The 20,457-nt window shown below is 49.5% G+C and overlaps 1 protein-coding gene across 1 annotated transcript; it reads left to right on the top strand.

Moving 5' to 3' along the window:
- Positions 1–13,505: 13,505 nt before the first annotated feature.
- On the top strand, positions 13,506–19,964 carry LOC308502487 (keratin, type II cuticular Hb5; the record flags this gene model as incomplete). The annotated part of the gene is made up of 9 exons (XM_081060339.1): positions 13,506–13,925; positions 15,616–15,824; positions 16,415–16,475; positions 16,614–16,709; positions 17,351–17,515; positions 17,780–17,905; positions 18,316–18,536; positions 19,301–19,332; positions 19,771–19,964. The coding sequence occupies 9 exons, from the start codon at positions 13,506–13,508 to the stop codon at positions 19,962–19,964; spliced, it is 1,524 nt and encodes a 507-aa protein (XP_080916465.1).
- Positions 19,965–20,457: the final 493 nt, after the last annotated feature.

The raw sequence follows: 20,457 nt of genomic DNA, 5'->3' as shown, positions 1-20,457 counted from the left end.
AACCACTACCAAGGGAAGAACCATCTCAGTGTCTCCTGCTTGTGGCCCCGAGGCAGACACCTGGACTCTGGAACGGAAGGGGCTCCAGCTACTCCTCCTGCCATGAAGTGACACAGCTCTCCCAAGGGGGCTGTCCTGCCTGGCCTGTGTCCCTGGGGGACTTTTTCACCCCCTAGCAGCTCCATCCACAGCCCCAGCCAGACTGGCTTCTCCCTGACTCCCAATTTCCTTCTTTTGAATCACTCCTCACTATCAGCTAAAAAGAATACTTGTATTCTTTTTAGAATATTCTATTGCATATTCAACAGAATTACAAAAATCAGTGCTTGGGAGGAAAGGAACAGTTCAAAGCCAAAAAAGAATCTGTCTGGGCACCACCCCATCCTAGTTTGGGATTAATTTGGAGAATGGAATGACTATCCACACTGCAGGTGTCCTTAGCCTGCCATACTTTGCTTCCTTCCTCTTCTTTTCCATGGTAGGAGAAGGTTCTTTTCTTCTATTCCTGACCCAGAAGGATCCACAGTCCTTGGAGTCCCAGGGGATCCCTTGATCCCCCGAGATGGTTCTTCTCCGAGGAGCATTATGTCCTGGCTTCTTCTCTTCCTGGGTTGTTGGTTCACCTCCAACACATGCGTTCATGAGGTGGGTTGGGTGCTCACGGAGAGGTGGGCTTTGCACACTCACACCCCTGTTGGTGGTGTGAGGGAGGCCCAGCCGTCTGCTGCAGGAGGGTCTATACCTGCAAGCTCCAGGGAGGCTTGGGGTGGGGTGGGGGGCCTGTGTGTACTGCTCTTTGTGTTCCTGGGCTTTCAATAAACAAGCCAAGCTAACATCATTAGGACTCTGGCCTCTCCTTCTGACTCAGACTGGGGTTGGGGGAGACTGCCTTCTAGACTCCACCAGCCCCCCCACCCTGAGGACTTCCCAAGGGCAGAGGCTGGTGTCCTGGGCACAGGGGAGGCTCTGAGGAAGAGGGCTCAGGCTCTTCCCTGAAGGGCTCACAGTTCAGCAAGGGAGAGAAGACACATAGCAAAGTCTCTGAAAACAAGTGCCAAGCAGCCCCCTTCTCTCCAAGCATCCGACACCCCATAGGTACCCTTCTCTTGAGCAACGCAAACACTCCCATCTTCTCGCCGGGTCCCACCCTCCCCCAGTTCCTCTGGTATCATTGCAGGGGGCCTTCTGATCTTTCTGTCCCCACTCTTGTCCTCATCCAGCTCCTTCCCTATGATGCTGCTTTAGAGGTCTTTCTCACATAGAAAACTGATCATGCTTACAGCCCTCAGTGGCTCCCCACTGCTTTCCAAAAATAGCTCAAACTTCTTAACGTGGTATATAAACCCTGAGCGATCTGCTCATACACCCTTTGCCATTCCCCATGTATCACACTTTCAGCCTCTCATCCTTTATTCGTTCATTAAACAAACACTTGATAAGTGCTTACTACGTGGAAGGCCTGACGCTGGGGAAATAGCAGGGAACAAGACTTGGCCCTGTCCTCACAGAACTGCCTGAGAGATGGACAGGCAAACAAGCAATTGTGACTCAATGCGCTAAGGGCTGGGTTAAGAGTGGAATCAATGCTACAGTGCACAAAGGAGAGGCCCAACCCAGACTTGGAGCATCATTAAAAGCTTCCTGGAGGATGTGGTGTCCCGGCAGAGATGTGAAGAATGATGAGCTAGCTACACTAAAAAGGAGGACGTGTTCTAAGCAGAGGCAATAGCGTGTGCAAAAACCAAGAGGCTGGAGGGAGCATGCCCAGTTTCGGGATCTGCCTAGGGCTGAGTATGACGGTAGCATAGAGTGCAGAAGTAGCACAAGTGGAGACAGGAATCAGCCAAGGTGCAGTCAGGACCAGCACCCTGGGCAGAGCCCCATTAGAGCACATCTCTCACAGCAGGGCCCGTGTGCCACTCTGCTTCACCTCGAGAGTCCTCCTTAGAGAACAGGAAGCACCTCTCCCACTTCTATGCAAATACATATATGCTGCCTTGGCCAGATCTTGGTAAGTGCTTGCAACTTACACGTTGCTCTGCTCACAGCCAAAGGCCTGCCTGAACTGAACTCACCAGCCACCTCCCCTCCTGCTTCCGGGGGCTCCTGACTTCCCACCTCATGTCCCAGGTGCAAAGTCACACATGCTCCTCCGATGACAGCAGCATCAAGGCTGTCCCCATGTGGCCTCGGTACCTCTCCTCAGCCAGACTCACATAGACCCTGTGGCAGTTATCAATCTATTGCCTCAGCTCCAAATTCACCCTTATTGCTTACTCTGTGCAAATGGATTGGGTCAATTGAAATATTTTCTTTTGCCAGCTGGCACAAAGTTAAGCCTTGTCAGTCGTCATTTCCATAGACACTGGAGAGACGTTAGGGAATAGGGGCCTTTACTTCCGTTGTGCTCTCTCTGCAGTCTCTCCAGGGCCGATTCCTGCAGTGCAGCCGGCTTCTGGACTATCAGCCCCTGCCGTGCACAGCGGCTGCAGCGTCCAACAGCCAGGAGCTTCCCCTAGCAACCCTCTTGGGCAATTTCATAGCAAAATGCCTCTAGCAAGACACCGCCTTGTGAAAAGCTTTCCTCAGCACCCTACAGTGTGGATTTCTTGGAAGTGTTGAATGTAAGGTTTCCAGCAAGTTCCATTGGTGTGGCACCAGAGGAACTTCTCTAGAACCCAGTGAGCAATGGCTGTACCCTCTGCAATGAGGTCTGGATTTCAGCCATGGCTTTTCCTTGGGGTTTCTATCATAGCCTGTAGGGGTAGTGGCTGTTCCTTACATCTGTCATTTCTATACTCTTTTAGAGTTCGTTTTACTTCTGACTAGCCAATTCCTCATGACTCCAATGCTGTCTATCTAATCTCCAATGCTGTCTATATTAAATTTCCCGTTTAGTTACTGTGTGGTACTGTCCATGATTGGTCCCTGACTGACACATGCCACCTGGACAGCATTGCTTCCAACCTCTCTTGCCAGGGAACAAGCCCGAGACTCCTCAGGCTTGCCATCAATTGTCTTCTCTTCTCTCTCTATCCCACCCCATAGGTGAGCTCACTCAGTCTTTGGTTTTAAATGCCATCCATATGCCATTGACTCCCGAGTTTATATCTCCAGCTCAGACCTTCCATTAACTATAGGCTGGTATATACAGATTGCTCACTGACATCTCCATTTGTGTATCTAATAGGTATCTCAAACTAAACATGTCCAAAAACAAAGTCATCTTCCTTCTTCTCCCTCCATGCTGCTCCTCCCATGTTAATGGGTATTTCATTCAGTTGCTTAAACAAACAAAACAAAACAAAACAAAAAAACACCTTGGAATCACATTTAACCCCTCTCTTTCTCTCACATCCTCATATTTAATCCATTAGCAAATCTTTCAGCTTACCCTTCAAATAATATCCAAAATCCAACTCCTTCTCACCACCTCCATGACCACCAGTGAGGCCCAAGCTGCCATGACTCTTGCCTGAACTACCGCAGGGCCCTCTGCTTCCCTTCTTTCCTCCTTCAGTCTGTTCTTTAAAAAGAACAGCCAAGTGATTCTGTTAAAACTAAGTTGACCTAAAGTTCTATCCATGATGAAGTAAGCCTATTATAGCCCGTCTTTCCCACTGATTACAACTAAATACTCTGGATAAAGTTTTTAAAACACACACACACAAACACACACACACACAACTGTTGGAGGACTCTGAAAAGTAAATGAAAGCAGGTAGATCATGGAAGGAAGACAAAGTTTAGTGACTCATGTCCCTTTCGCCCTCTGCTCACATGGTTTTGAGCTGAGGGTGGGCCCCAGTTGCGGGGCTGTGAACCATCAGTATGACCAGCTAAAATTCTAATAGAAATCCCATCTTTCTAACCAGGGGAAGCCAGAAAAGGGGACCCTGTGGGGTGGAAAATATGGAAGGGAGTCCTCATGTTTTCCTCTTGTGGCTTTGCCCTGAGAACAGATCCCCGTAATGGAGCTCTGCAGCAGCTATGGCATGGGCAGAAAGCTCCAAAAGAAACGTGCTGTTTCTGGCTGGGGGAACCAGAAAGAAGACTCCTATAAATGGGGAATGGAGGTGAGGAGAAAGAGATTCCTCTGTGTATAAATCCACACAAATCCTGGTCTCTCCCTTGAGCTGCGCATGCATGAGAGACCCAAAGCAGTAGACCAAAGGCTTTGAGAACTGAGATAAGATTTACACCACTGTCCAAGTTTCAGACAAACCCCTAAGTGCCACATAGACAGGACACAAAGCAGGAACCACTGCCCACAGAAGGAGAGAGAGAACTTGCAGTCTGAACCTAACTAGGCTGATTCTCTACTAAAACAAAACACAACTGAAAATTCTCCAGGGGATTTTAGCAAGACCAAGAGTCGAAACATCATAATATTTAAAATGTCTGAGATACTATCTAAAATTATTTTGACGTTCAAGGAACTGGGAAATGTGACCAATTCTCAAAAGGAAAGAAAATACACAGATGCCAATCCCAAGATGATACAGATGTTAGAATTATCACACAAAAGCTTGAAAACACTATTAAAACTATGTTCCATGAGATAAAGGTAAACACATTTGAGGTGATGCAAGGTAGAAGTTCTTAGCAAAAAAAAATAGAAACTATAAAAACAGAACCAAATGGAAATTTTAGAACTGAAAAATGCTACATTTGAAATAAAAAACTCATTGATGGGCTCTATAGCAAAAAGGGAAGTACCAAAGAAAGAGTCAGAGCGGCCGATTTGCTCAGTTGGTTAGAGCGCAGTGCTCCTAACACCCAGCTCACCGGTTCGATTCCCACATGGGCCAGGGAGCTGCACCCTCCACAACTAGATTGAAGACAACGGGCTGCCGCTGAGCTGCCGGTGGGGAAGCTGGATGGCTCAGTTGGTAAGAGTGTGAGCTCTTAACAACAAGGTTGCTGGTTCAATTCTCACATGGGATGGTGGGCTGTGGCCCCCGCAACTAGATTGAAAACGGTGACTGGACTTGAAGCTGATGGGTCCTGGAAAAACATGCTGTTCCCCAATATTCCCCAACTTAAAAAAGAGAAAAGAGTCAATACCTTGAAGATAAATTAATAGAAAGTACCCAGTCTGAAGCATAAAGAGAAAAGGAAATTGGGGAAAAAAATCCTTAAGCTACAGAAAAATGATACATTACATATGGGGAAAAACAAGTCAAAGTACCATAGATTTCTCATGAGAAAGTATGAAAGACAGAAAAGAGTGGAACATTTTTTCTATATCTGGCAAAAATATCCTTCAGAAGTGAAATCAAAACAGTAATAAATAAATAAATAAATTAATTAATTAATTAATAAAATGTTTAAAAGCCATTCTCAGATGAAGGAAAACTAAGAGCATTTGTCACCTGCAGATCTAAAAGTAAGGCAAAAATTCTTCAGAATGAAAGGAAATAACTGGAGGAAAACAGTAAGCCTTTCACCTTATCTGTAAAATGGGAAGATATTTCCTACTTCAAATAGTTGTTGTGGAGCTTACACTCAGTGGCATAACTAAAGCGCTTAGCACACTGCCTAGCACACAGCGGGTGCACAGTAAATGATTGCTATTGTTTTGATGATCATGGTGGTGGTGGTTCTAGTTTTATTACTAATTAAGAATACATGTGTTCAGCAGCTCAGCCATGCAAGTACCAAACCCAGGTGGGTGATGAAGCGTCAGCGTTTGCCAGAGCTGTGAGTCAGGCAAGCAGCTAGCTCCCCGCCTTTCCCTGCTCTGGCAACCAGGGCTGGACCTCTGCCCTGCCAGCTGTGGGGGTTTGCTGCCCTCTGCTGGCGGCAAAACTTCTTAGGGGGCCACTGCACAGGGGATTTTCAAAGTAGTTTTTTGGCCGTATGACATTGTTGAAGGAGAGAGGAGCTTAGAGTCTTTTAAAACAATCTTTTTCCTCCAAAAACGTGTTTAGGATGCAAACATTACAACAATGAATAGCAACTTAAAAAAAGAAATCCATCCTCTCTCTCAGCAGCCCCACACAACACTGTTTTCACCGTTCTGTGTTTCTGTGTGTCTTTGTTCCCACAGGTGCTCAAAAAACCACAGCCTCCAAGCAGGAAAAAGCCATGGAGGGCTCTGAGTCCCATGGTTTTCATTGGATGTGCTCCTTGGGGCCCGAGGGCCAGAACTTCTCACAAGGTGGCATTTTCGGCCAAATACCCAATAGCTAAAGTATCCAAGATGTCCATTCATTTATACATCCAATCAGTCAACAACAATTTACTGAGCACTTGCTGTATTCCCAAAATTGTTCTAATGTGCTTGGGAACCATCAGTGAACAAAACAGACAAAATCCCTGCTCCCACAGAGTTTATTTTGAGATGAGAGGAAAGATTGACAATAATCAATAAATAGAATAACTGAGTCAATTATGGAGCGTGTTAGAGGGTGGTAAGTGCTATGGAATAAAGAAAAAGATCAGAGCAAGATAAGCCTGATGGAGAATGCCTGGGAAGGGGAGGGCAGGTTGCCATTTTAAAAATAAGGGTTAGGACACCTCTATGAGAGGTGATATCTGAGCAAAGACCCCCAGGTGGCAATGGAGCAAGCCCTGTGGCTGAGGGAAGTCCATTCTGGAGAGAAGGGACAGCCAGTGCAAAGACCCTGAGTCAGAAATGTGCCCGGTGTGTCTGAGGAGCAGCAGGAGACCGGTGTGGTTCCTGAGAGCAAGGAGCTGAGGCAAGAGAAGTAACACAGGGCCAGGCAGTGCAAGGCCTTGCTGGCCATCCTTAAGACTTTGTCTTTTACTACGAGTGAAATGGGGTCTCATCAGGGTGTTTAAGCACCCGTGTCAGGAGTGATACGATCCAACTAATTTTTAAAGGATCACTCTACTGTTTTGACAATGGAATGGAGGGGGCCAGGGCAAGCAGGGTGACCAGCGTGTCAATCTGATCCATTTTTATGAATATACATTATGGACAGGGATATGTTTTGAGAAATGCATCGTTAGGTGAGTTCGTCGTGTGCAAACCTACGTCGGTGTAGAGCCTACTACACCCCTAGGCTACATGGTACAGCCTGTTGCTCCTGGGCTACAAGCCTGTACGACACATTATTGGACTGAATACCATAGGCAATTATAACACTGTACGACACATTATTGGACTGAATACCATAGGCAATTATAACACAATGGTAAGTGTTCGTGTATCTAAATGTATCTAAATGTAGAAAAGGTACAGTAAAAATATGATATAAAAGATAAAAATAGTACACCCATATAAGGCACTTACTTACCATGGATGGAAATTGCAGGACTGGAAGTTTCTCCGAGTGAGTCAATGAGTGAGTGGTGAATGAATGTGAAGGCCTAAGACATGACTGTAGATTTTGTAAACACTGCACACGTAGGCTGCACTAAATTTATTTTTTAAATAGTTTTCTTTCTTCAATTAGAAATTAACCTTAGCTTTCTGCGACGTTTTTTGCTTTACTGTCTGAACTTTTTATTTTTTTAACTTTCAACTCTTTCCTAATAATACTTACCATATTTTGCCATGTATAATGTGCACCCACGTTTTAGGTCCAAACTTTCAGAGGAAACAACCTTTCATTTTAATTTTTTAATTCAAATTTTTATTTGTTTACATTTAGGTACTTGCTTTTTGTATGATAAAGGAATTTTAGCATGTATTTTTTAACATATTATGGTACAAGAAATTTTATGTAACAAATAATTACAAAACACAAGAACAGATACAAGGTACAAGAAATTTTATGTACTGGTATTCATGCATCACAGGCCAAGAACTCTTCGTCGCTGCAAGTTTGTTGTAAGTTCAACAAAACCGATTATCGTATTCCAGGGTATTATTTTGCATATGGATGTCATTATTGATTTCTAGAGTTACACTTTTAAATCATAAGCAAAACTAAAAGAACTAAAAACATTTATATAGATACGGCATTAGTACTGCCCATGTATAATGCACACCCTCATTTTTCCCTCACAAATTTGGGCAAAAAAGTGTGCATTATACATGGCAAAATATGGTATCTTAACACACACACACATTGCATAGCTGTACAGAAATATTTTTTTCTTTATATCCTTATTCTATAAGCTTTTACCTATTTTTTAATTTTTAAATTTTTTTTTTTAATTTTACCCTTTATCTTTTTGTTAAAACAAAGACACAATCACAGAGATCAGCCTAGGCCTACACAAGGTCAGGATTATCAATATCTCTGTCTTTTGCCTCCAGATCTTGTCCCATGGAAGGTCTTCAGGGGAAATAACACTGCATGGAGCTGTCATTTACTATGATAAGAATGCCTTTTCTGGAATGCCTCCAGAAGGACCTGCCTCAGGCTCTTCTTAAGGAGGTATTATTCTTTTCAGAAGTATGTCCATGATGGTTTGCTTGGTTTGTTTCTTTTTTTCATCACAGATTTGCTTGTAATCAAATAATGCTCCATGAACATTCCCCTCTACTAATGAAAACCTTTTGAGTTGGGGTCCATGTTTCCAAAGTTTTAAGGAGCTTGTTGAGTTTTTGCTAAACTCTGCAAGAAGTTTTTGCTAAAAGGTCTGCAAAAGTTTTTGCTAAAGCCTTCACTGTGAATATTCTTGCAGGTTCCTATTTTTCTTCTCCTGCTGTTGCTTTTTCTCTTGCCTCTTCTTCAGCTAGGGGTTCCTGTTCCAGTTCCAGTAACTCCTCATTAGTTGATTCTTCAGGAACCACCTCTAGGACTTACTCAATGTCGTCCTCATCCACGCAGGTTAAAATTGTTTTCCATCTCAACAAAGGTTGGTTTTTGCAATCTTTGCACTATGACATTATGGTAGTTATGATGTCACTTGGCGATAGGAATTTTTTAGCTCCATTAAAATGTTATGGGACCGCCGCCATATTTGTGGTCCATTGTTGACCGAAATGTTATGTGATGCATGACTGTAGTTCAGTACGCCAGAAGCAAGATCTCATTTGGGCAACCTGACTCCCACAGAGGCCCTGAGTATCTTTCCAGCACAGGGCCATAAGGAGTCTGGCTCCCCATCAAGTAGCTGATAGCATCAGCTGTCAGTTTTACATAGCTGTTATTCTCCTAAGACTTAGGGAAATGGTTCTAGTGCTAAAAAGAAAAGAAGAAAAATTCTCAAACCACTAATATGTCCATTTCTGAAATTAGAGGTTCTGTTTTTACTTAGCATCTGCTCTGACCCACAGTAGCTATGGGAAACAGCAAAGCCACCAGGGAAAGCTGCTTGCAGGATGGTGTATGGATAGCTAGAGTTTCTTAAGAGTTCCTGGTGGGAAAGCCTGGAAAAGGAGAGCTGGGGCAGCCCAGAGAGCAGCTCTTCCAACTGAATGAGGGGCCCAGCTTCCAATGTGCTGGGGATGAGCAGGTGGTTCATTCAGTTCCTTCCTGTTGCTCTGAACTCATTCCTCTCACATGGGGGCTCTGAGTCCTGCCCAAGGTTTATAAAAGCCAAAGAAAGTGTCACAGGGCTAGAAGACCCTTCAAGAGCTGTGTCCCAAGCACCAGGAGGTGGTATAGATTCACATACATAATAAAAATGTGGAGACCAGGACAGATGATGGGTGATGCCCAACTTGGATGAGCCATGTGGGCAGCCACCAAGGCCCTGCTCAGGACAGGCCTTGCCCATGGGGAACCCATCAGGACTGATTCTGGAGAAGCCAGCCAGGAAGGATAGTGAGATGGTCCATGAGAGAGCCCAGGTAGATACAAATCCAGAACTGAAAGTGTCGACAGGGCAGGACAGGAAGCTACCTGTGCTCTCCTATCTTTGGACAAATCCTGAAAGCATTTCTAGCAGCAGAGGGATTTTAAGCACAGTAGAGACAGCAAAAGGGAAGGGCCTTAGTAAGCCCCTGGTGTGAGGAAGAGCAAGCATGGCCCCAACAAGCATCACAGCTTAGGTAACGTGCATGAGGATAAACCACCCAAGGTGGGTGAGAGTGGGAGTGATAAGGCCTCTGGGGAAACCCAGGAGTGGAGTGGATTCAGAGGGAGTTGGGGAAGTTGCCTGGGGCTCCAGGGTGGGGTAAAGAGCCTCCCTCACCCAATTAGCTCTTGAAGGCTTCCTGAAAGAGGTGACTTCTTGGGAGCATTTTAAATTATGGGAAGGATATGGGTCCTTGAGTGGAAATAAGCAGCACTGGGTGTGACCTTCAAAAGGTATAGGGGCAGGAGGGGACCAAGGTGGTGATGAATGACAGCATTCAGAAAAAGAGGGTGTGGAAGAGGATAATTGGAGTTCCCTGGGAAGCCCCGGAAAGAACATTTTATGAGCTTTCTACTAAGACAGGGAGGAAGAAAAATCACCACCTCCCTTTGAGTATTTCACAAAGGCTTCCTGGAAGAGGTGGCTGGCCATTGTGGGACATTCCAGGGAAAGGTGTAACCAAGGAGAATGCTTAGAGTATGGAGAAGGGTGGGGGGTACAAATAGAGCACAGGTGGGTAGTAAATGAAAAGAAGGCCAGTGAAGGGAGGTTGGCTCCCCCCCAGCACTGGACAAGGATCTGGTCCCACTGAGCAGAGGTGGTAGATGATGGGCAGAAATGGGCATGGGGCTATGTCCCTCCCTTGGGTAGAACCATATGGCAAATGCCCAGATCCCATAGGTCCAGGGCAGCTGTGCCAGCCGGCCTGGTCTTTGAGTTTCTCACTTGCCCTGGGTGACTTGGGAATAGCCCCATGAGGATTTAGCCTCTCTTTCCAGCCCAGCCCCTCCACTCTAAAATGCTATCCATACAGCTCTCCTGAGCAGCCTTGGGCTCAGCTGCCATCTTCAGTGATGCAAAATTCACCCCTTGCCCATGAGCCCATCCCTGTGTCAGGTTGTGCCTGCCCTCCGTACTGACACACCCACCCACATGCCCACATCATTGTTCTGGATAGTTCTACTGGTCCTGGATGGGCATTCTATTTCTGAAAGCAGTGGGGTTTCCCAAGGTCTCCTGAGTCCCCTGACTCTCTCTCCCTATCTTCAATACCCAAGCCCAATTCGAGGAGGTTTAGGGGGCACGGGGGGAATGGGGGAGCAGCTGACACAGGAGCCACCCTATAGGAAAAAGCTCCCTCCTGCTCCAAGGAAGCAGAAATAGGTCTGCTTCCATCCTTTTCAATAAGCTGAAAGAGAGCAGAGGCTCATAGGATCTGAGAAGAGGGGGAGGTTTTATGGGTTCTTGAGACTGGCTGAGCAGAGGGCCTACCCGTCTTCCACCTCCCACACCTGGGCTCTCACCCTCCTCCTCACTTCCAAAGGGCTGACTTCCTCTTGGCCCACATATCAGCTCCAGGACTACACAACCATCAGTCAGTGAGCTCACTGTCCAAGGCACCAGAATACACCCCTGGACCCAGGCCAGCAGAGCCCCTGATGAGAACTGGGCGCTGGGAAACCATCCCTGCGCTCCCCAACATAGCTTCCTCTCTCCACCCCCAGACTCCACCCCAAAGTTTTATACTAGTAAAATCAGGTTAGAGAAAACATTAAAGGCAGCCTTGAAAGGGTAAAGAAGTCATAAATGTGCAGAGGAGGCGAAGACCGTGAGTGGGGCAACGAACAAGCCCAGTCTCTGCCGTGTGAAGGATGCAGGGGGTGGGAGTGGGGTGTTTCTGATTGGAAGCAGGAGTCCCTTTCCTTTATACAGAGTTTCCTGGTCCCCAAGGCTCATTCTTGTGTGTTATCCGCTTAATTCTTCCAACAAACCTGGAAGGTAAGAATGAATCTCACATTCCAGTTAAGGAAATGGAAGCTCAGAGAGGTTAAGAACGTCCCCAAAGCCACATAGCTAGAAAGGGTCCAAGCTGACCCTTGAACCAGGCCTTCCAAGTTTGATTCCATTGTCCAGGTTGCTAAATCCCAGCAGCTTCCTCAGGGGTAACTATGCTCTGAAGAGCATCTGGGGCCAGACAGTGAGGCTACCTGCTCCTCCCAAGGTTTCTCTGCCCTACTCTGATGAACAGGTGTGGAATGGGGAGATAGATACCAATCAGACTGATCCCGGGTAAAGACCTGGAGTGGACTCGGCCCCCATAGTCCAGAAAGACTCCAGCCCTGCCCTCCCTTGGGAAGGTCCCTATCTATTGGGGAGACAGCATGGCAGCCAGGTTGGAGACAGGTGGAGATGAGGGCAATTCCAGGATACAACATCGGTCATCTGAGGGAAGATTCAGGGATTGGTGGCATGGTGGCAGTGTCTGGTTCTGGGAGGCTCCCTGGAGGAGTTGTCACCCTTGGAGGAATTTCATCAGCTTTTCTTCATGAGGCTCCTAATATCTCGGGTGGGAGGCTAGCCTCCCTGGGGGCAGGGACTACATCTCTCGGTCTGTGCTCACTGAACGTTGAAAGAATAGACATCATTATCCCAATAAGTGGCCCCAAGACACACAGGGAGGCAGGGAAGTTAGAAGGAGCCAGGATCCCACAGCCCCCACGAGTCAGAAATCACACAGTCCTTGGATGAGAAAAGCACCTTCCCACCCCGCAGTCTCCGAATGTTCCTCTAAGGGTGACAGTTCTGGAGCTGATGGACAGGATGAGCACCTCTTCTGGCGGGTGGTCTTGGAAGAAAGAGAGGCTCACAGGACCTGTTTCTTCTTAAAGAGCCAAGGGAAGGTGCCCGGAGCAAGTTCATAGCAGCCAGGTTATCCCAGGATAAGGTTCTCCAACCTTTGGCCAAGCAAGAGAAAGTAAAGGGGAGGCTCCCCATTACCCACAAACGGCTGTTATTGTGGCCACTGAAAATTGAGTGGTTTGCAGTTTGCTGAATGAGAAATGAAGGTTCTGAAGCAGTGTCTTCTGGACTGGAATCCAGAAGGTTCTAAGAGAGCATGTGCCCCAACCCTCTGTCTTACAGGGAGCATGGTCAAAATGGCCATTCTGAACCACAAAATGGCCCCTCTGAACCACCTTCCAGGCAATGCTGCATGGGTTTGGACTTGCCTGATCTATCAGCCCCGAAACACAATGATTTACTTGAGAATGAGTCCTGGGAGGAGCCAGGAGAGAGGTATCAACCTCTCGTGATCTCACCCAACCTGGGACCCTAGAACTTCTCCTTGAGACAGAAGCCCCAGCCTCGGCCCCAAACCCATCCACCTCAGACTGTTGTGAAGTTCAAATCTGTCTCCAGGTGTGGGTTGAGGCCATCTCACAGGGAGAAGGAAAATTAATTACTTAATACATGTAAACAGCTTTGAAGATGAAAAGTGCAAACGCACCGTGTTCCTAATAACATCTTCAATACTTTTACAGAGTCCCAGAGTCGCCACTGAGCTCACCTTTAAGATGAGTCCTTGGGGAGTTGCTGGCAAACTCCCCAAGCCAATAAACAACATTAAATGCCTTTTCACTCCTTTTATGCAGCCAACCCCAGCTTTCCCCACTAATAAAAGGACCAGGGAAGATCAGAGAGGCCATAAGGAATCTAAGCAGCACACCCACAGCCCTCACCACCAAGGACTCCCACAGCGCTCAGCCTCTGCTCAGACCCACAGGATGTCGTGCCGCTCCTACCGGATCAACTCGGGATGTGGGGTCCCCAGAACCTTCAGCTCCTGTTCAGCTGTGGCCCCCAAAACTGGCAACCGTTGCTGCATCACCGCTGCCCCTTATCGGGGGGTGTCCTGCTACCGGGGGCTGACGGGCTTCGGCAGCCGCAGCCTCTCTCACCTGGGCGCCTGTGGGCCCCGCATGGCTGTGGGCGGCTTCCACACAGGTTCCTATGGCCGCAGCTTCGGATACCGCTCGGGCGGCGTGTGCGGGCCCAGCCCGCCCTGCATCACCACCGTGTCTGTCAACGAGAGCCTGCTCACGCCCCTCAACCTGGAGATCGACCCCAACGCGCAGTGCGTGAAGCATGAGGAGAAGGAGCAGATCAAGTGTCTTAACAACAGGTTCGCGGCCTTCATCGACAAGGTCAGTGAGGCCCAGCACAGTCCAGAGAAGACCCCAGCCCTGCCCTCTCTTGGGAAGGTCCCAATCTGTTGAGGAGACAGCATGGCAGCCAGGTTTGAGACAGCAGAGGGAGAGAAATGCAACCATTATAGGCAGAAGGATCAGTTTTCATCGTTTAATTCCAGCCAAGTGTGCTGAGGACCCGGAGTGGTCCAGAAATCAAGTCTGTGGTCTAAAGTGTGTGTGTGTTTCCAGAGACAACATAGGAATATCAGACTTGCCCCTGACAAACTGTACTAGGCACTGTGTGCTGGAAGAGTGGGAGCTAATGCAGAGAACAAAGGGCATGTGGCTTATGGCTTGGGCAGTATGGGAAAGGGCTGGGGCATGGCTCGGAGCCACGCTGCCTCCCCCATCCTTGCCCCTCAGCAGTATGAGACCTCGGGCATGTTATGTGTCTGGATAAGAGAAGCAGCCTCATAGGCTGGTTGTAAGGATTAATGTGTTCATGCATAGAAAGCGTTGGCATGTAGTAAGTGCTCAATAAATGTTAGCTGTTAGTATTATTTTCCAAGGACAGTAGTGGAAAAGGAAATCTGACCATTAACCAACCAGGCTTGGCAGCTTCCTTCATACGTGGAGGGCACAGAATGTGGAAGGGGAGGGGGTCAGGCTGGTGGGAGGAGGCCGAGCAATGCAGTGTGATAAGCACAGCACTGCTGGGAGGCTGCCTCCCCAAAGGCCTGCCTCTGCACCTCCCTTCATGTTGGCTCCTCCTGTGGCCACAAGACCTCGCTCCGGCAGAGTAGACAGGACTAGCCTCTGGAGTCGGATCAGGGGCTCGGAGGGTAACAGGGGTGACCTTCCTGTTATCACTTTCTCTTTAGTGATCTTCGTTAATCCTCAAAATGACCCATTGGGGTAGATATTGTCTATGTTTTTTGAATACCAAATGGAAGCTGAGAGAGTTTAGATGAGCTGCTCAGACATACTGTGGTGAGCAGGCAAAGGAGACTCAAGGGGCTGCAGACCCCAACTCCATCCCTTACTAATTGTGTGACAGGGAGCTAGTCATTTCACACCTTGGGGTCTCAGTTTCCCCATCTGTACTATGGAGGAAATCTTTTCCCCCATCCAAAGTGTTGTGAGAATTGAATGAGATAGATGATAGATAGATAGATAGATAGATAGATAGATAGATAGATAGATAGATACGAGTATGTGTGTTTGACTGTGTATGTATCTTAACATAGGTCCTGGCACCACACAGTAAATATTCAATAAATGTTGCATAAATAAATAAATAACCGGTAATTATAGTAATAGTTAAATTAGTGGAGCACTTACTATGTGTCAGGGACTGTTCTAAGCACTTTACGTGCACTAACTTGTTCAATTCTCACAACTCTAAGGAAGGTGCTGTTATGTCTGTTTTAGAAATGAGAAAACCAAGTACCCAGAGGTTAGACAACTTACCCACTTAAAGTGGCAGAGCTAGGGCTTAAACCAGACCTTTGGTTTCAAGCCTGGGTGTTTTCCCTCATGCCCATACTGCCTCCCTGGGAGCTGGGTGACAGGCCGCTGGAGATGCAGACACTCAACCCCATGGCTTAGCCCTTGGCTGGCTCTGGAAGCATCAGGGCAGAGAGAGTTCTGGGAACCAGGCACTTCCCAAGACGCCCCATTGATTCTCCCACACCCTGGGTGGCAGGTGCGCTTCCTGGAGCAGCAGAACAAGCTGCTGGAGACCAAGTGGCAGTTCTACCAGAACCAGCGCTGCTGTGAGAGCAACCTGGAGCCGCTGTTCAATGGCTACCTCGAGACGCTGAGGCGGGAGGCCGAGTGTGCGGAGGCTGACAGCGGGAGGCTGGCCTCGGAGCTCAACCACGTGCAGGAGGTGATGGAGGGCTACAAGAAGAAGTGAGTGCACATGACCAGGGAGACCGCAAGGGGCAGGGGGAAGGCTCCCCCCACAACCCTCTTGAAGCAGCTTCTCTAAGATTCCTGCCTGTCACCAGGGACTGCCTGGCACCCCAGGGAATGTCCAGTAGGGACAGAGGTTTCTTCAGAGTCTCTGGCTTCACCTCCACCCTTGGAGGCCCCGTGGGTCTTAAAGCTGGTTTCAGGGGAGTGAGGAAAGGAATCCTGATGGAGTGTTGCAGCTCTCTTTGTCACTGCCCCTCCTGGCTCACCTTTAGGTTGCAGGCTCTGTGCTCTTCCGGCCCAGGTCACTAACTCTCTGTGGATCTAGAATGCACAGATGATTTTAGACGTAAGGGATGGAGTGTATTTCCCTGATGTCATCCCACGGGCAGAAGAACTGGGGTGGCATAAGCCAAGTTGGAATAAGGGCTAGCTCATGAATAATGCACAGAATAGACCATGGAGAAGACAAGATAACATCTGCAGGGAGTTAATCCCTTTTGACCCTTGGAAGAGCTTGCCTGGGAATGGGGATGGTATCCAAGGCCTGACCCCTCAGCTCTGGCCCCCATCTTCCCTACACTCAGGTATGAAGAGGAGGTGGCTCTGAGAGCCACAGCAGAGAACGAGTTCGTGGTTCTAAAGAAGGTGAGGGGGCTGGGAGGGAGGGGAACCCATCTGCACAACCTCGGGTGGGGGGTACGGTCACCACACTGAGCACGGAGTCACCCTCCTTCCCTGGGCCTCCCCCCACACATGCGCCCCTCCTCGTCTCTCCACCGCCAGGACGTGGACTGCGCGTACCTGCGGAAATCAGACCTGGAGGCCAACGTGGAGGCCCTGGTGGAGGAATCCAGCTTCCTGAAGCGCCTCTATGATGAGGTGAGGGGCCCTTTCCAACCAGCCAGGCAGGGGGAAGGAAGGTGTGGAGACCTGGGGGAGAGGGGCGAGGGTGCATTGCGTGCATGTGTTTGCCCCATGTGTGATGTAAGTGTGAAAAGAACATGTACATACGCAAAAGGAGTGTGTTGGGTGCTTGTCACAGACATGTGTGTATGTGCCGAGTGAGCGCCTGGCAGTGTTGGAGGATGTGTGTGCTGGGGCCCGTCTGTCTGGGAGGACCCTGCGTGTTGCAGTGTGTGTGCCTGTGTGCTGATCTGGGTGCGAGTCAGTCCACACACGGACATGAAAGTGGAGATGTGGGGGTGGGGGTCAGGGTGGGTTTCTAATTAGAGAAGGGTCTTAATGGACAGATCACTAGTCCTGGCATTCAAACCCCGGCTCCCCTGCTGGGTGACTCTAAGTCAGGTCTTTTTCACACGCGGGGCCTCAGTTTTCCCATTTGTTAAGTCAGGGGCTGTCCCCAGCTGAACTCTAGGGCCACTTCCAGGTTTATTATTCTAGGATGTGCCTGTATGTGAATGCTCCCAGTGTCCCCTCCAGAGTGTGCACTGACCCCCGGGGTGGAGCACAGGGCCCCTATCAGGCGCCAGAACCAAATGTATTGGCTGTTGGACCCCCAGGAGCTTCAGGTTCTCCACGCTCACATCTCAGACACCTCGGTCATCGTCAAGATGGACAACAGCCGCGACCTCAACATGGACTGCGTCGTGGCCGAGATCAAGGCCCAGTACGACGACATCGCCAGCCGCAGCCGGGCCGAGGCCGAGTCCTGGTACCGCAGCAAGGTGAGTGGCACCGGACACCTGCCTCCTACCATGGCTGTGGGAGGCATGCGAGCCTCATGTTAGAAAAGGCCTCTTCTGTCTGGGATTCTGATTCCTAGGGATGGGAACAGAAGGGCAGACCGCTCTCAGGTAGAGGCATCCGGGCAGGGCTGCATGGATGGTGGCCCAGGCTGAGCACTGTACAACCTGCACGACCCTGCGTGGTGTCCGCAATTCGTGGGGTGTCCTATCCTGAGGCTCAGGAGCACGTGTGCTTCCCCCCAGTGCGAGGAGATGAAGGCCACGGTGATCCGTCATGGGGAGACCCTGCGCCGCACCAAGGAGGAGATCAACGAGCTGAACCGCATGATCCAGAGGCTGACTGCTGAGATTGAGAATGCCAAGTGCCAGGTAGAGTACAGGGAGGGCTCAAATACCCAGCACAGGTAGTCTGCAGCACCAGGCCCTTTGATCCCCGGAATGGCAAAGGCCTGACCCCAATCAGGCCTCAAAGTGTAAACATAAGGAAGCAGGGACCCAGAGAGACAGCAGGAGCTCTCCCACATCACACAGCACGTGAGCTGGGATGAGCCGTGTTGCTGACGACCCCCTCCTTGGCCACCCTGCAACTACCATCAGGGAGAGATGGTGAAAATCCTACCTATCTCCTCCCTTGTGTTGTTTACATCCCATTAAGTACCTGATCATAGGCAGTTAACCTACCTTCTCTCTGGGACCCTCCTCTCCCTGCCCCAGCTCTGTCAGCTGGAGTGAGCCAAGCTGTGCTTTTTCTCATCCTTGTCCGGACATCTTCCCCATAGCGGGCCAAGCTGGAGGCTGCTGTGGCCGAGGCTGAGCAGCAGGGCGAGGCGGCCATCAGCGATGCCCGCTGCAAGCTGGCCGAGCTGGAGGCCGCCCTGCAGAAGGCCAAGCAGGACATGGCCTGCCTGCTCAAGGAGTACCAGGAGGTGATGAACTCCAAGCTGGGCCTGGACATTGAGATCGCCACCTACAGGCGCCTGCTGGAGGGCGAGGAGCACAGGTGAGGCTAAAGAGGACCTCGTGGGGCACAGGAGGTGAAGGCCCTGGTCCTCTGGGAGTGAATTTCCTTAAGCCCAATTGTGAGCTACATCTCTGCCCACTGCTAGTACAGGTCAAACTTCAATAACAATTATTAAACGCTTATTATATGCTTGGCCTGTGCCAAGTGCTCACCGTAATCCTCACAATCCAGTGAGGTATAGGTTTCATTTTCCCCATCCAAAGATAAGGAAATGAGGCTTAGCGTTCAGAGACTTTCTCGCGGCCACACAGTTAATAAGTGCAAGAGCCAGGACCTGCACCCAAGTCATGTGCCTCTGACACCCATCCTCTTCCAGTAGCTTCCTACACGAGGCTGTAGCTTGGCCTGCAGACAGGCTGTGTATTATAGGGACAATGCCCTCTGTATGCATGCAGGAGCTCTTCATTGACCACAGAGCCCTTTTACACACACACTGGTGCATGTGATTCCACTGCTTTCTGTGAGTCTGATCGCACTACCCAGGGTGGGCCAGGTCACTCAGATTGGGGCAATGGGTAGAGTTCATAATCTCACCCACCTCTGCTGAAAATCAGGCCTTGTCTCCATGGCCAGAGAAACGGCTAAAGAAAGAAAGTGAGCCTTTAAGACTGACTTTGGAGGAGCCCTTCCTGCCTTTGGGGGTGGGACCATACACAGGACAGACCTCTCTGTCCCCAAGCAACCATCAGCCTCAAGGAATCCAGCTCAGTGTCCAAAGCTAACAGAGTTTTCTTGATCCTTAGGCTGTGCGAAGGCGTGGGCGCTGTGAATGTCTGTAAGTATCTGCTTGAAACTCCCTAGAAAGTGGCTTTGTTGATGGGCAAAGTGGGCCCCGACCGCCTAACCCACTGAACCTGGCATGTTTCCCGACTGGGAAGCATCCCGTCATCCTCCCCTGGCTCCCACAGGGGAGAATTAAGAGGGTTAGCCAAGGCGGAGTTGAGCGCCCTCCCCTGGTGGTGATGTAAACTGCAGGCCATGGAAATAGGGCCAGGCAGCTTTGCCCCTCTGGGTTCGGGGGTCCTCTCCTCCTTCTTGCCCAGTGCCCTAGAAGAGCTGAGATGCTGGGAGGAATTGGGCCTAAGTTATTAACCATTAAAATCCTTTGAGGCGGAGGGAGCTCCTGCCACGCAGAAGCCATTTAGGGCCTGTCCCGAGGTCGGCGACATCACAGCAGACTACTCACCCCTCCCTGTTACCTCTCTTCCCACAGGCGTCAGCAGCTCCCGCGGTGGAGTCACCTGTGGGGGCCTCACGTGTAGCACCACCCCTGGGCGCCAGATTGTCTCTGGCCCCATGGCCACCGGGGGCAGCATGACGGTGATGGCGCCTGACTCCTGCGCCCCATGTCAGCCCCGCTCCTCCAGCTTTAGCTGCGGGAGCAGCCGGTGCGTCCGCTTTGCGTAGCCTTGGAGTCCACCTGCGTCCGCTTGAGCACAGATGGGGTGTGAATGGAAAATGTGTGCTTGCTTCTCGAATCTTACACGTGTTCCCACAAAGGAACAACAGACCCCGGGGCGCTCTGCCACCTTCTCTTAGGGAGTTGTTTCCTGGTTCTCTTGGCTTCAGTTAGAGAGTCATTCCCAGCCCTTCACTTAACTCCAATTTGACTCAAAAATACCTGTGGCCAATTTGTATTGTTCACCAAGCTCTCCCGGACATTACCAGTCAGCCGGAGTGGCAGGACATCATGAAGGCATGGCCTTCCCCTGGGACAAGGAATGAGCCTAGCCTTCCATCCAGGTCTCCCACAGCCTGAGAATCAGAAAGGAATTTCCCCCCACCCCAGCAGCTCCCTCTCCTGGCTGGGAAGGTCTCTGCAGGAAGCCCTCCTCTGGTTTTTGTGTTGTGCTTGTCTCTCTGATTGACTGCCTCCCTCTGGTTTAACCTGTTCCAGCCA

This window comes from Rhinolophus hipposideros, assembly GCF_964194185.1.
Source record: "Rhinolophus hipposideros genome assembly, chromosome: 9".
NCBI lineage: Eukaryota > Metazoa > Chordata > Mammalia > Chiroptera > Rhinolophidae > Rhinolophus > Rhinolophus hipposideros.
This window is presented reverse-complemented; position numbering and strand designations above follow the sequence as displayed.